Raw genomic sequence first — 14,026 nt, 5'->3', positions numbered from 1 at the left:
CTGCACAGGACAGACTTCCCTTCCACCACTGCTCATCTCCTCACCTGCCACCTGCTCTCTTCCATTCTGATCAACAAATGTCCTTTCCCACCCAACACCTGCAGAAGAAAGAAGGTGAGTCCCATGGACATGGCACCTTCTAGTGCAAGACCTTCCTCTCCACATCCTTGTTGAGTAGCCATGGCCAACAACTGAATTCTCCAGCCCCATTCGCCCATATGGAGCTGTGTGCCATGGCCTCCTGTCCACCCAGAGCCTGGAGAGCAGATGAGGGCATGAGACTCAAGCACAATGGAGAACCTCATCAACCAACCTTGAGGGGACCTGCATGAACTATACCTGCCCAGGACCACAAACAGTATCTGCAGACCATGCTCTGCACCACCAAGCTCTGGGGCTGGGCTTTCTTTACCACTCTTAGGAGGCACTGCTGACAGTCTTGTCTGAAATCCTTATCTCTCTCAGCTTGAGATTTCTGGATGAATATTATCCCAGAAAATGCAAGAAAAACATGATCTGGCTCATCCCTCTGCCCAGGTTTTGGAGGAGCTTAAGCTGAACAAAAGCTGCATTTCCACTTGGTCACACCTTGTAAGTACTTGAGATTTAAAGCCCTCTATTTCCAGTTAATCTAAACCGAGTATGAAACTTATCTTTTAGTACTGGAGAAGGCTCTGGGGGAGCAAAGAAGTAAAAAAGCTAGAGCCAAAGGCTGTGCCTGTGCAGCTCCTGCAGAGTTCTGCTGAAGCCAGGGTTCTGGTGCTGTGGCACTGTCTCCAACACTGACCCACGAGCTGGTCCTTTCCTAACATCAGCAAAAACACAATTACAACAGAGGGCTGAAATCCAGCAGAGAGGAGGGAAACGTGCTCAGCTCCTGTCCCTGCTCCTGCTGGGGCCTGAGCAAGGTGCCAAGGGGCTCTGTGAGGACCCAAGTGGCAGCAGGGCAGAGTCATGGGCACCGTCAGCATTGGAACCAACCTCTACCACGAGAGATGGAGAAAACAATAGACTGATCCCGGGGAAATCACCAACAACCATCAATCAGGAACGTCTACAGACAAAAGCATTTGCTGGTGCAAGCTCAGGATGCTCCACAAGCTCTAGCTGAGTTTGCTGGCTCCCACCCAAGCAGAACAGCACCACAGTGCCTGGCTTTCTGCAGCCAGCAGTGATTTCTCATCTGCACGGGGATGAAGCAGACATCATCTTGCCATTCCACCAAGCTGGAGTCTTCTCAGCACTGCCTGAGCAGAGATAACAGGAGGGTACAGATGGCAGCTGAAACAACAGCTCAAACGATAGGATCTGAGGCAGCCCCAGTGTTGCCAGCCTCAGAGCTAAATTAACAGGAAAGGATTGACACTTACAGCTCCTCATCCAGGGAGCTGAAGAAAACTTTAGTAGATGTCAAGGAATCCACATAGGCTCATCCCTAAAGCATGCAGGGAATGGAATTATCTGATAAAACCCACACACACTTTCCAATCACTTGAAATCTGATTTACTTTTCAAAGCATTCAGTCTCCAGACCCAGGACAAAGTCTGCTTGGCAGGCACAGCCTATTCACTCTGATGACTACCAGGGCTGTGGCCCCACTGTATTTTGCACAGCACTCTGGAAGAGCTTCCTGAGCGAGACAATCAAAGCACACCAGTTCCAACAAGACCTCACAAACCCCTCACATCACTGAGGAGAGGAAGAACCCTTGAGATGCTTAAGAAGAACTGTTCCCAGTGACAAGGAGAGAGCTTGTTCTGCAGTCGGTGATCCCCGTGATTAACAGCTCTGATGACTTCCATTAGTGCTGACTCGGCTCCTCCAGTCTTCAACAACTAACCCTTAATAAAAATAATTCTGCATAAGCAGGAGCTAATTAGATCCAGCACATGCAGATCTATAGGGCACCTCCTTTTCCAGTCCTGGGAGTGCCCTGAGCAGCTGCAGCAATGAGCAGTTGGCCCCAGCTACAAGGCCTGTATTGGGCAAAGGCAGCTGAGCTGAAGGAGGGGAAGCTTCACTGCACTGCGAAGGCTTTGATGGCTTGGCTAGGAGGACCTGGCTTGGGGAAGATGTGTAGTGGAGTGAAACAGAGACAAGGGACATGCAACAAAGCAGAAGTGGGGTTATCACTAGGAAGAGAAGATGGTGAATGACCATGAGACCAGCTCCTGGGAAGAACCAGGGACAGAGGGAGATTGTACGGGGACAGGCTGCCTTAGTGATTGAAGGGATGTACAGGTTTCCTAATGCTGCTGCTGACCCTTCACCTCCCCTCTCCACCATCCTGGATACCTGAGAGCTGCACATCCTCTGGCACTGATCAGCAAGTCTCCCATGTTCTCCAGCCCCTGCTATTTACACAAACAGCCATGCCAAAGCCTTTTGCCAGGGACTCCCGGTGATGTTTGGCAGAAGTGCTTGGTGTGCCCATGCTGCAGTAGTGTGCGATCACAGTGTTAGCAGCCACACCATCAATCCCCTGCAGCATGTGTGCTCAGGCCCTGCAGCAGGCTGCACCAGGAATGCAGCTGAGAGTCTGTCATGGGCTGAGGCTGCTCCTGCCTTCTGCAGATGGAGTCTGCACACCTGGTTCCTGGCACTGCTGCATTGTGAATTCCTACAATGCCCTGCTGGAGCTGGGAATTCTCCACTGCCTACCCCCCTTCTAGGGGGATGTCAGGCACCACCTCTTCTCACTTCCTTGAAGAATTCCCTCCCATGGATGATGAGCTTTTCTCCTTGGGTGATGTCCCAAAGAGTCATAGATGGACTTTTAAGATCATTGAGATCAGCCCTTAACCTAGCACTGCCAAGTGCACTATTAAACCGCTGCATCTTTTAGATACCTCCAGGGATGGTGACACCTCCACTTCCCCAGGCAGCCTATCCCAGGGCTTGGCAGTCCTTTCCGGGAAGAAATTTTTCCTAATGTCCAATCTAAACCAGTCTTGGCACAAATTGAGGCCATTTCCTCTTGTCAGTTGTTACTTGGAAGAGGAGACTGACCCCAACCTGGCTCCAGCCTCCTTTCAGGGAGCTGTAGAAAGCCAGAAGGTCTCCCCTCAGCCTCCTTTCCTCCAGGCTAAACAACCCCGGTTCCCTCAGCTGCTCCTCACAAGACCTGTGCTCCAGGCCCCTCACCAGCTTCGCTGCTCTTCCTTGGACACACTCCAGTGTTCACCCTGCCATCTCCAATTTGCTTTAAAGAATTCACAAAAGATTCTCTGCTGGTCTGAACAATTTCCTTTTCCTTCAGAAACATCTGAGGTTTGGACCACTGTAGATGCAAGTCCCCACAAGCTGCAGCCATGGATCTGAACCAAAGGCAGCTCTGGGGCAGTCTCTCGTTACGTTAACAATGGCAAAACAGCGCAGAGGCGGCAGCTGAAATTCAAGCGCTGTTTACACAGGAGGATGTGGGGGATAGTTCACACAGCCCGAGTTCAGGCGAGGAAACCTGGAGCAGCCAGGCAGCTCAATGCAAACCAGATTTTGAAAACAAAAACAAAACCCCAAAGCCCTTCCTCAAGGAAGCCCCTGCCGAATTCTTTCCCCTGCTAAGGAGTCCAACATCACGCCTCGCACTGAAGCCTTTCCATTTCACCCCAAGGAAGGACTTGGAGAGGGAAAAAAATAAAAGCATCACATTATGGAACAGGGCCTGGCTCCCAGCCAGGGCTGGGGGAAAGCAGCACAGAAAGCCTCTGGATCAGCAGCACATTCTGCTCCTGCTCTGTGGCAGAACGAACCCTCACAAAGCCCCAGCCGACTGAACCCGCGGCGCTGCAGAGGCTCAGCTTCCCTAAGGCGGATCCGCAATTGGTTCAACCCTGTCTTTAAAATCCCCTGGAGCCTGCCTCTAAATCACCTTTATGTTCCTCTCCCCAAAGCTAATAGTTTCTACCTGCATTTTGCTTCAGCTCTGTAGAAAAACAAACTATTTAGCAGTCACATTAATAATCCACAGCAATCTGCTTGTCATTTCCCTGATGGAAAATTTCACACTGCTGCCCAGCAGCCGTGACGTGGTGAGAGCTCTGAGCACCTCACACTGCTCCACTCTCCTCCCACTGCTCCCAGCACTCATGAGAAAGGCAAGAGTCAGAGCTGGATGGGAGGGGAAGATGGGCACAAACTGAGGGTTCAGCCTGGTCAGCTGTACCTACTGCTTCAGGCACGTGCAGAAACCAAGCGGCAGAAACTTGATGCTGAGGGAGAAAGTTCACAGGCTCGTGGCAGGAAGAGCCTAGAGGAAACCCAGTTTCTGAGCCTCCAACCATACAATGAAAAGTTATTAGTCAAAAATGGCCTTACTGTGGGAGGTGGCCTGTGGAGAGGAGCTGCGAGATGGAAGGTTCTAAGGTAGAAGGTGAACTCCCAGGGATATGAACTGCCTTTGCTATGTGCATCCAGCACCCCTGGCCATGGGTGTGCACTCTGACAGGCTTAACTGATGGGTGAACACAAACAAACTGCAAGAGACTGGGGCCAGTGTTTCCATACTCCCAATTCCCACTCATTCTGATGTGCCTACAAAGAACCACCTTCACCCTAAATATCCCAGTCTGCCCTCCTCTGGTTGATAAGCCTGTCTGGCAAGCAGCTAAAAGACTGCTTCAGGGTTCTAGGCATCATCTTCTATGGACAAAAGCAGGTCCCTCCAGGATGTCTGTCCCATGGGAAGATGCAAATCCTCCAGAAGAGGTTATTTTTCTCCCATGGCTATAATGAATATCTCAGCTGACCAGCTCCTGTGTTCAACTCCAGGCTGGTAGCTCCAGAGATGCCAAATCCCATCCAGCACTTCTGGGGACAGATGAAAGGGCAGAAGCCTTCCTCCTCCCAGAGTAACTACCAGCCCATCCTCTCTTGCACATGGTAGCTGCTAGCATGTCCTCTCCTCTCGGCAAGGTGCTGGTGAACAACACAAGACACAGCACCATAAAATATGTCCTGAAGGTCTGTCTCCTCATATAGCCCAGCGTGCTCAGGGTGGCCTCATGTGAAAAGCCCAAGAGGTAAATATTCATTAAAGAAGCAGAGTGTCTAATCTAGAGAGTCTCGGAGTCAGGCACTCCTCAAGTCCCCCCACATCTTTGCAGACATCAGCCAAGGAAGGTAACTGTGGTCTGGTTATCAGCTATGCTTTTAGGAAGGGCTCTTCTAAAAGAAAAAGTAACAACCACACATGCTGGTGTTTATGATCCCTGCAGAAAGGCCTGGGCCAGCATTTCCCCCCTCTAATTCCTGCTCTCATAACTGTCAGATTATGGAGCTGCAGGCTGTAAACCTCCCAAGCTCACAGAAGACATCTCCCTGCTGCCACTCCGAGTGGAGGAGCTCCTGAAGCCAGGCTCTGCTATTCACACCCATGGCCCAGAAGGGAGGAATCTAGAGCAGCAGCAGCTTCAAAATACTCTTAAAGAAAGCAGCCACCCATGGCATCTGGAGTCTCCCCACACTTATCAACTCCCTCCACCTTCCTACCCAAAAGCCACCATGAAATTCTGCCAGTTCCCATCCAGCTGCCTATGAGGCTCACTGCTGGCCAGGGCAGAGGCTGGCACCCTGCTTCCCAACCTCCCACAAGACAAAGAATTAAGTTGCTGTGTTGCCTTTAGGGCAGTTGATGATGGGAGCTCGCTCAACCACCCATCCCAAGTGGGATGGTCCCCTTGGTGCATGCATGATGGGAGGCTACACCAGCATCTCCCAAAGACACTCCTGATGAACAAGCTTTGACTTTCCACCCCTTGGACAGTCACAGCAAAGACAGAGTGGATCCACTTCCACCTCCCAGCCAAAGGAGGCATAGAACTGTTGTCAGTTTCCTCAGCCACCTCATCCCAGTTTCTCAGGAAGTGATCTTCCCAATATCATCAAATAATGATGGAATCACTCAGGCTTCCCTACAGAGCTCCCACCAAGGGCATCACATGAAGGTGAGATCTGCAGGACTTCAGAGCATGTCAGCATTGGATGTGTACTGCAGAGAGCAGTTAGCCAGCCAGGCTGCACCCAGGGCATCAGGGAGGAGGTGCTGGCTGGAAGGGACACACTGAGCACAGCCACAGCTCCCTGGCTCTTGGTCACTGAGGCATTAATGCCATGAGAGGACACAGGAATGTGGAGCTGATCTGCAGCCATCACTGGGAGCTATGGGAGAGAGGCCTCTGCGTGCAGCTTTGAGTGACCATGAGCATGCCAGGAAGGGAGAAAAGAGCCATGACTCAAGAGGTGAAGGAGGTCCCAGCAGAGGCTGGTGCTGGGAAAGGGATGGCCAGGCCTGCTGGGAGTCCTCAGCCACAGGAGGGATTTTGTAGCATCTCAGCATCCCACTACAAACTCTTCCCCCAGACAGCTCCAAGCAAGCATCGGCAGCACCAAGGCACCCCCCACAGCTGTGGCAGGGCCAAGGGCACCACACCAGGTGTGCAGCAGCCACAGAACCTACATGAGGACATGCCATGGAAAAGCTTCCCTAAGAGCAGAGTTCTTGTCATCCCTAGGGAGACATTGCAAGAAGAACGAGGCAGCTCCTTTCCTTAACCATGCTGTCTAGGGAAACGCTCTGCCTGGTGCCAAGTGTGAGAGGCTGAGGCTGGGGCAGCCTCTTGACTGCGAAGGGTCAGATAACCGAGCAGAGAAGCAGCCAGTGAGGAGGCTGTCTTAGAATCAGCTTGCTGTTGCCGCAGCGCTCACCAGGGAAGCAGAGGCATTTGTTACTTCCCCTGCAGGGACCGCAAATTCAATAGACTTCCCTGCCTGCAGCTGCACTGACCCCGCAGCCTGCAGCCGCCAGCGCTGCGGGGCTGGCATAAACCTAGTGGCGAACGGTTGCCTGGCCCCTGCACCACGGAAACCAGCAACGTGTAGTGCTGCCCACCTGATGGTGGTCTGGGGATGGTGCCAGGCAGGGCTGGGATGTGGGAGCTCACCCCAACGCCTCTCACCCCAAACCATTCGGACCCACAACCTCGCCTGCATCGCCGCTGCCAGCGGCCGGGACGGCGCTCACCTGCTCGTGGTACTCGATGCCCATGCTGAGCGTGTTGATGAGAATGGCCACCATGATCCCGCGGCCAAAGTATTTGCTGTCCACGATTTTGCGGAACGTCTCGCACAGCACATGCCAAAAGGCCAGCACCCGGCTCGCCCTCCGGGCCCCGGCTCCGCCCCGCCGCGGGTCCCGCCGGTCGCTGTACCGAGCGTCCTGGGTGAACTCGTAGACGCCGTCGCTGTCCGAGTCGCCTGCCTCGTCCGGCAGCTCGGCCTCGCCCGCCAGCGCCTTCAGGCAGTACGGGCAGCTCTCGGGGTTGTAGGAGTCGCTGTCCAGCTTGGTGCAGGGGCTGGAGATCTTACAGGAGCTTTGGCAGGGACCTGAAACATCAAGGGGGCAGCTCAGCCTATGAGCCAGGATGGGCCAGAGGAGCAACGCCCTGTCCCTGTTAGCACCAAGCTCCTGTCCTGGACACCACAGGCATTTCCTGCAGGGTTGAAGAGCCCTAGGCAAAACCTGGGCTCTCTGACCACTTTCTTCCCAGTTACAAACCCCTCTTTGCTACTCCCACACCTTGCTACCAGCCCAGGACCCCAGCCCCTCATTACACTTCTGGCCATCGCAGCTGGCAGAAAGCTATCCGCCCTCCTGGGCCTGGCAGGTCCAGGCTGCAACTACCAAGAGTGCCACCACGAGCCCCCTCCTTCTCTGCTCCTGCCATTTGCTGATGCTCTCAAATCACCAGCATCCTTCCACACAACAGCAGTTGCAGGTGGCTCCGGGGTGACAATAACAGTAGGATATATTCTCCCAAAATCCCACCAGCTGGCTGCAAGGGGAGAGGATATCTACCAAGGACTCTCCTGACCCTCTCACAGCTGCAGTGCAAAGGAGACCCCAGCACTAAACCAACTCAGACCCCAGCTCTTTGTATTTAATCCCTGGGCAGCCCTGGGCTGGGGGCAGGACTCGGTTTCTTCCCAACACAGTACCTGGCTGGAAAGGTCAATACCACTGCAGTGGGGTAGAAAAAGCATTGACCTGCTGACAAAGCTTGGCCAGAAATTCTTCTTGGAGGTGGAGAAGGTGTGCACTAGACTGACCCGAGCTCCCCAAAATAAGGATGCATGAATCCCTGATCCAGGAAAGCTGCAGGAAATGTTATACTGAGCCCAGTTTCACCTGATTTTGGGAGTGCAGGGATTTGGGAAGTGTTTCCTATAATTGCAGAATAAACTGGTTTGGGGGAGAGATGAGAATGGGAAAGGAAATGAGTTCATTGAAAATGTTCCTTTCCCTTTGATTCTTGCAAGCATGAGGTGAGGGAGGCCGAAACCTCGCTCCTGCTTTTGCCTATCAGATGCATGAGGTAGGGCAGAAGATTCACATGGGCCTCACCTGGAAAGCCATCACCTTTCTCCAGAACGTGGACCGAGAAGAACCCTGCAAAGATTCAGAGCAAGAAGTCAGCTCACAGCTCATGCTTCTGCAAGGCACCCCCAGACCAACAGCCACCCCCAGGCTCACCTGTGCTCTGCGTCTCCAGCAGCTTCTGCATGCTGCTGTAGGGCCCAGGTGGGATGTTGAGGCTAGTCAAGGTGCTGCTGCCAGCACCCACCGCTGCTTCCCCCAGGTTCTTCTCTTTCAGTATCTCATGGGAAGTACTGGGGTGCACCGTGGGGTACACCTTGCTGCCTACTATGTTCTGGGGGATACCCTCTGGGCTCGGCAAGCCCAGGCCTGATTGTGACAGGGATGACTGGCAGAGCACAGGCTCAAAGTGGCAGTCAGCGTGGTAGATGCTGTGGACAGACTCGGTGGTGCTGGGAGTGGTGCTGGGGGCCCCATGGGGGTTTGGTGACAAGGAGGGGAGCACCAGCCGGTTGGTCCCATTGTGGAGGGAGCCAGTCTCCACATCACTGATCTCTGGGCTGGCACGGGGTGCCCGCAGGTTCCCATTGCCCAGGTGATAGTGGTGGTGGTGGTGGTGATGGTGGTGGATGAGGTGATGCACAGAGGGCCTCTTCTTGTTCCGGTGCTTCCTGGCACAGCGATCAGCCCCTGCCTTGCTGGTGGGGCTGGTGAGGAAGCCCATCCTCACGCCTGCCACCCGGTAGGCCTCCACGAGCTGCTTGCTGCCTTTACGGGCAATATAGACCAGGTACTTGAGGAGCTCATCGTAGCAGCTGCCTGGCTCCGAGAAGCTGGCGAGGGTGCTGGCGTTGGACAGGTAGCGCACGCGCTGCTCCTTCATCAGCTGGCTCTCACGCTGCTTTGTCTCGGAGAACTGTGTTGCTATCACCACCAGGCATAGGTTGATCATGAAGAAGGAGCCCACCTAAGGGGACAGGAGCCACCAGTCACCTCCAGGTGGCCATGCCCACTCCATAGATCTGCCTGACCCCACGCTCCAGCACAGGAAGCCAGAGGCAAACCCCAGCCAGCCCCTTCCCCTGCATCACCTGGCAAGGGCCACCAGCCAGGTCCACTGAAGGCCTCACTCACCCCTGAGCCCCCCACCCAGAACTTCCACACCAGTTCTCCATGGAGGATGTCAGAGATCAAAGATGAGAGAAGATAATTCTGACAACCCCCTTTGCTCTGCAGGATGGTGCTTTTCTCTCTCCACAGAGAGTGGTTGTAATTATGACAATTAGCAGCGCTGGGATGAAGGCAGGGAGCCCTCTGACAGTGCCCCGGCAGCGCGTGGGCAGCTGGCGAGCAGAGCCTGCCCCTACTAACGCGATTTGCGGGTGACTGTTACGCAAGGGCATCAGCAGCCTGTACCCACAGCTTGGAGATTTGATTTCCAACCAGGGTTTCATGAGTTTCTGCCTTCTGCAGAGCCCAGCATGGATCACGGAGAATTACTGACATGCTAACGGACTGCTGGCACAGCAGCTGGAAAAGTACCACTCGCCCTTCTTCTCTGTCATTCCAGGGATGCTGAGAGCAAGGGAGTGTTTCTGGTTTGGGGAAACTAGGAAAAGCATCATGGACTAAACAACCTCCTACCTTCTCATCAGGGTTTGAGTCCTAGTTTGACAAGGAGCAGAAATCCCTACAAGAGCCTAATGGACAACGTGCTGCTATTTTTGCTGGACTCAGTCCAATTATCCAGCAAGAAGAGACCCATCTCACTTATCTCAGCTACATCTGAGTGAGGCTCCTAATGATCCTTTAGAGTCAAGAGAGAAACAGGCACATCAAGTCTGCAATGCATGTAATTTATTTTGGATGTCTACCTTCGGAGATGAATCACTCTCTTAAAGCACTTATTTTTTCCCTTTTGACGATGAAGGGAGTCTAGACAACAGCTCAGCCACTCACAGGAAACAATTGAGCTTGCATAGATGAAGCCCATCATGGAGCCCACCCCACAAAATCTTTGTTGGCTCCTTTGTGGGTGGTCTCAGATGATGTTGTGAAGTGTGGGTGGGCTGTGGGCAGTAATCTCTTCCCTCCATTCCTAATGAGCCCTCTGAAATTTGGGACCATTTCACTGAAATGCTTCTTCTGCACCAAGGACCAAGCGGTTGGGTTCTTCAATATGGGGCAATTTCTGTACAGCCTCTTTCCTTTCCAGAGCTCAAAGCCTGACCAAGGGAAGTTCACATCCTTTTCAACTAAATTTGAGGTGACAGCCAAGAGAGGACCTTAGAGCACAAGCAGAGAAGTAATAAAAGAAGCAACAACAGCAGGAGTGTGTCTGCCATAGCTTCAGCACACGTTTTGTTCCTTCCTCCACCCCTGCAGAACATGCAGCTGCAGTAGTGTCATACTGAAGCTGCCTGTCTTCCAGCAGGCTGGCTTCTACCTCAGCTTTTATGTGCACTGTGTTTTCTACCCTGTTCCTCTAGGTCACTCCACTCAGCTCTCTTCAAATGCCAGGAGGACCCCCATGTTTCCCTAAGTCCACTCACAATGATCAGGAGGATGAAGTAGATGAAGTTGTAGAAGGAGTGTGCATCCATGACAAAGTACATGATGTCCACCCAGCCTTCCAGCGTGATGACCTGATGGAGACAGGAAGGGCAAACAGACCCAGCAAGGCTCAGTTACACCACCAAGTGCACAAGCAACAGTACAAGACACCAAGGAGTGAAATCCTTCTCTTACAATGCAAACACCCACATCACCAGCTGCCCAGGCTAAACTCAGCCCTTCTTTTCCAGCTGGACCTATGGCCCCCTACTGCATTTTGCATAGGGAAGAGCAGTCTCTAGGCTTTGCTCCACAGCAGAGTGGCCTTGCTGCGCTCACAGGGTTCAGATTCTGGCACATGAGATGGAGACACTTTCAAAGCAGGCATAAAATTGTATTCCTGGCATTTTGAGCACCCATGCATTACAGCAGAAGTGCTTGCTGGTGCAAAAGATCCCCCCGGAGTGACATTGTGCAGCTCCCCTGGAACACACCAGGGGCATGGCTGGCTGTGTCCCCACCTGTGACACCGGCAGCCAGGGCTCACCTGGAAGATGGCGATCCAGGCGTAGCCAATGTTATCGAAGTTGATGGCTCCCTTGAAGGGGTTGTGCTCCCCAGCAGAGCAGTTGGTGTAATACTGGTTCCAGTTGACACAAGACGTGTTGGTGGTGTCATTGTAGGAGTAGTAATCCAGGGTGCACTCCAGGCCCTCTTCCCTCCGTGTTGGGATGCTCCGGCAGTAGCGCATTCCGTTCTCCCGCGGCTGGGAGCAGATGAAAGGGTTCTCATCTTCGTTCTCAGTCTGGTAGTATGGCTCCAAATCCACCGTGTAGGGGCTGGAAGAGTCCAGACAGGGCTGGGGTTTGCACACCAATTGCAGGAGATCTGGCATGGTAACAGTGTTAGCAGCTCCACCTGACATCTCTTATTCTGGACCTAAAAGGGATCCCCAGGGGCTCTCTCCGGCCCTACCAGCTAGGATGATGTTCCCAACCCAGGCAGTGCACTTGGCTGCTCAGGAGCCCTCTGATGACATTATTGAGACTCACTCCAATTGGAAGGGCTCTGCCTTTGACTTCAGGGGACTAAGAGCAGGGTTCAGCCCAGCAAGGCTTCTCTGAAACATCTTGGCTGCAGTAAGACGGAAATCAGTTTAAGTTCCTGCATCTCCTGTCCTCCTGGAGATGCTGAGAATTGCTTGGGGAGACTCTATGTACAAGGACCTCCCAAGCCTCCTGAAAACCAGAGACAGAGCCTTCATCTGCAGCCTCACAGTGCCTGTTCAGAACAGAGATAAGCTCTAAATTCCCTCTGAGGGTGGCCTCACCACAGCAAACCAGGCAAAAACACCCTTCAGGGGAGAGCCAGCCAGGAACTGGCTTCTGGCTCTGCACACAGCTATCTGCTCAATGCTGCCAGGACTCCCACTAAAGCTTGTGAAGATATTTTTAAGCCTAGTTCAGCCCAGTTAATTCCTGCAGAATTGCCTTTAATACCCTTCAAAGCTCATCTAAACCCCTGGAATTCTGGCTCAATTAAACAGCACCCAAACCTGTAGCTCCCTCGGACCTGCTCAGTGGTGAAGCAGTCCCTCCATGCTGCTGCCATTTACTTACCAGGGATGTCCCCTGGTAATGACTCTCCCAACTGCCCCTCAAGGGCACAACCCACAAGAAGGGTGGCAGTTGATGAGACGACACATGGGAGAGAATAAAAGGCCAGCTCTAGACCCAACATCCAGCCTAGCCACAGCAGCAACAGCAGCATGGTCTTGCCATGCGTGAGAGCAGAGCTTTGGGCTTGCAGGAATTCTCCATCCAAGTGTGAATCTGGCTAGGTCACCTCTGGGAAATCAACATCTGAAAGCAATCCACTGAGAGGTGCCAGAACGCTGAAGCTCAACAGAACAGCCATCAAAGTCTGAGCAAGAGCTGTAGTAGCATTTGGGAGCAGGGAGACCACGGCCTTGTCTACTGGAGGCACAGACTCACATGCTGAAGTTCTCGGGGAGGAAGCAGCGGTTCCTGAGCAAACCTGCCCACAGCTGGACTCCCACGATGCCAAAGATGAAGAAGACGAAGAAGCAGAGGAGCAGGACGTTCCCCAGCATGGGCAGCGTGTCCAAAAGCAGTGTCACCAGGATGCGCATACCTGAAGCAGAGAGGAATAGTCCACGCTGAATTTTCTTGTTCCAGGTATGTCCTCCTGGCCCTTTCTTTTCCATCCACACTTCTCATTCCACTGGCAGTCACTTCCACTGCCTTCCCAGCCAGCATCCTTGCCACCTGCCTGTGGCTTGCAAACACCCACAGCTTTCCAGCCCCACTCTGGTTTCCCTCCAAAGTCCCTGGGACCACAGAATCAGAGATCATCAAGTCCAACCACTCCCCTGGAGCTCACAATTCCACCACCACTGCCAAGCTGCAGCCATCTAACCACAGCCCTCAGCAATCCCTCCCTCTGTGCCCCACTCCCAGGCACACCGCTGACCTTTCCTGCTCCTCTCCTGTCACTCCCCATCTCGAGTCCTCTTCTCCTGAAGTTTTCCTGCAATTACACATCTCCTCCATTCCCTGAGACCAAACTCTGATGTTCTCCCTTGCACAGCTGCATTTCTTTCCCCACTTAGCATGTATTAAAATTCCCTTCCTTCCCTGATTCTCCTCAGCTGCCCTACATCCCCTCTCTCCCCTACAATGCAGGACTCTCTCTGGCAGTTCATTCTCACAAGCCCAGGAACAGGCAGTTCTGTAACAAAGACAAATTGATGGTGACTTCAGCTTGACATTTACACACAAAAAAAATTGATTTCATCTGACATCTCTGTAATACTCTGCTCATCTCTCCCTCTCCTTCTTTTTCCATCTTCTGCATTCTCTCACTCTTTAACATTGATTTTCATTTAAAGAAAGCTTTACTTTGCACCTTTACTTTGATACTGTTTTCTCTCTTCCTGATGCTGTCAGCTCCTCTATCAGGGATTTACTTCAGCTCTTCTACTGGGGAACAACCAGCTTGCATCTACTCCTAATTAACTGAGATGACTTTCTGTGGCTACCACATCTATCATCACGTGGAACTCTGTGTTGCTTTTC

General features: G+C 52.8%; 1 protein-coding gene across 1 annotated transcript in view; it reads right to left on the bottom strand.

Annotated features, from left to right (window-relative positions):
• The window catches only part of CACNA1G (calcium voltage-gated channel subunit alpha1 G), a 129,265-nt gene that overhangs the window by 64,331 nt on the left and 50,908 nt on the right, over positions 1-14,026 (bottom strand). The window contains exons 5-10 of the mRNA XM_068150968.1: positions 12,923-13,082; positions 11,476-11,767; positions 10,928-11,020; positions 8,532-9,342; positions 8,403-8,447; positions 7,023-7,384 (exon numbers count right to left, since the gene is read on the bottom strand). Coding sequence (XP_068007069.1) covers positions 7,023-7,384; positions 8,403-8,447; positions 8,532-9,342; positions 10,928-11,020; positions 11,476-11,767; positions 12,923-13,082 — 1,763 coding nt within the window. The remainder of the gene's footprint in view (positions 1-7,022; positions 7,385-8,402; positions 8,448-8,531; positions 9,343-10,927; positions 11,021-11,475; positions 11,768-12,922; positions 13,083-14,026) is intronic.

This window comes from Melanerpes formicivorus, unplaced genomic scaffold (genome assembly GCF_026170545.1).
Source record: "Melanerpes formicivorus ecotype bairdi unplaced genomic scaffold, bMelFor1.0.p_v2 SCAF_21, whole genome shotgun sequence".
Classification (NCBI taxonomy): Eukaryota; Metazoa; Chordata; class Aves; order Piciformes; family Picidae; genus Melanerpes; species Melanerpes formicivorus.
The sequence above is the reverse complement of the archived record's forward strand: the minus strand, read 5'-3'. Positions and strand labels throughout refer to the sequence as shown.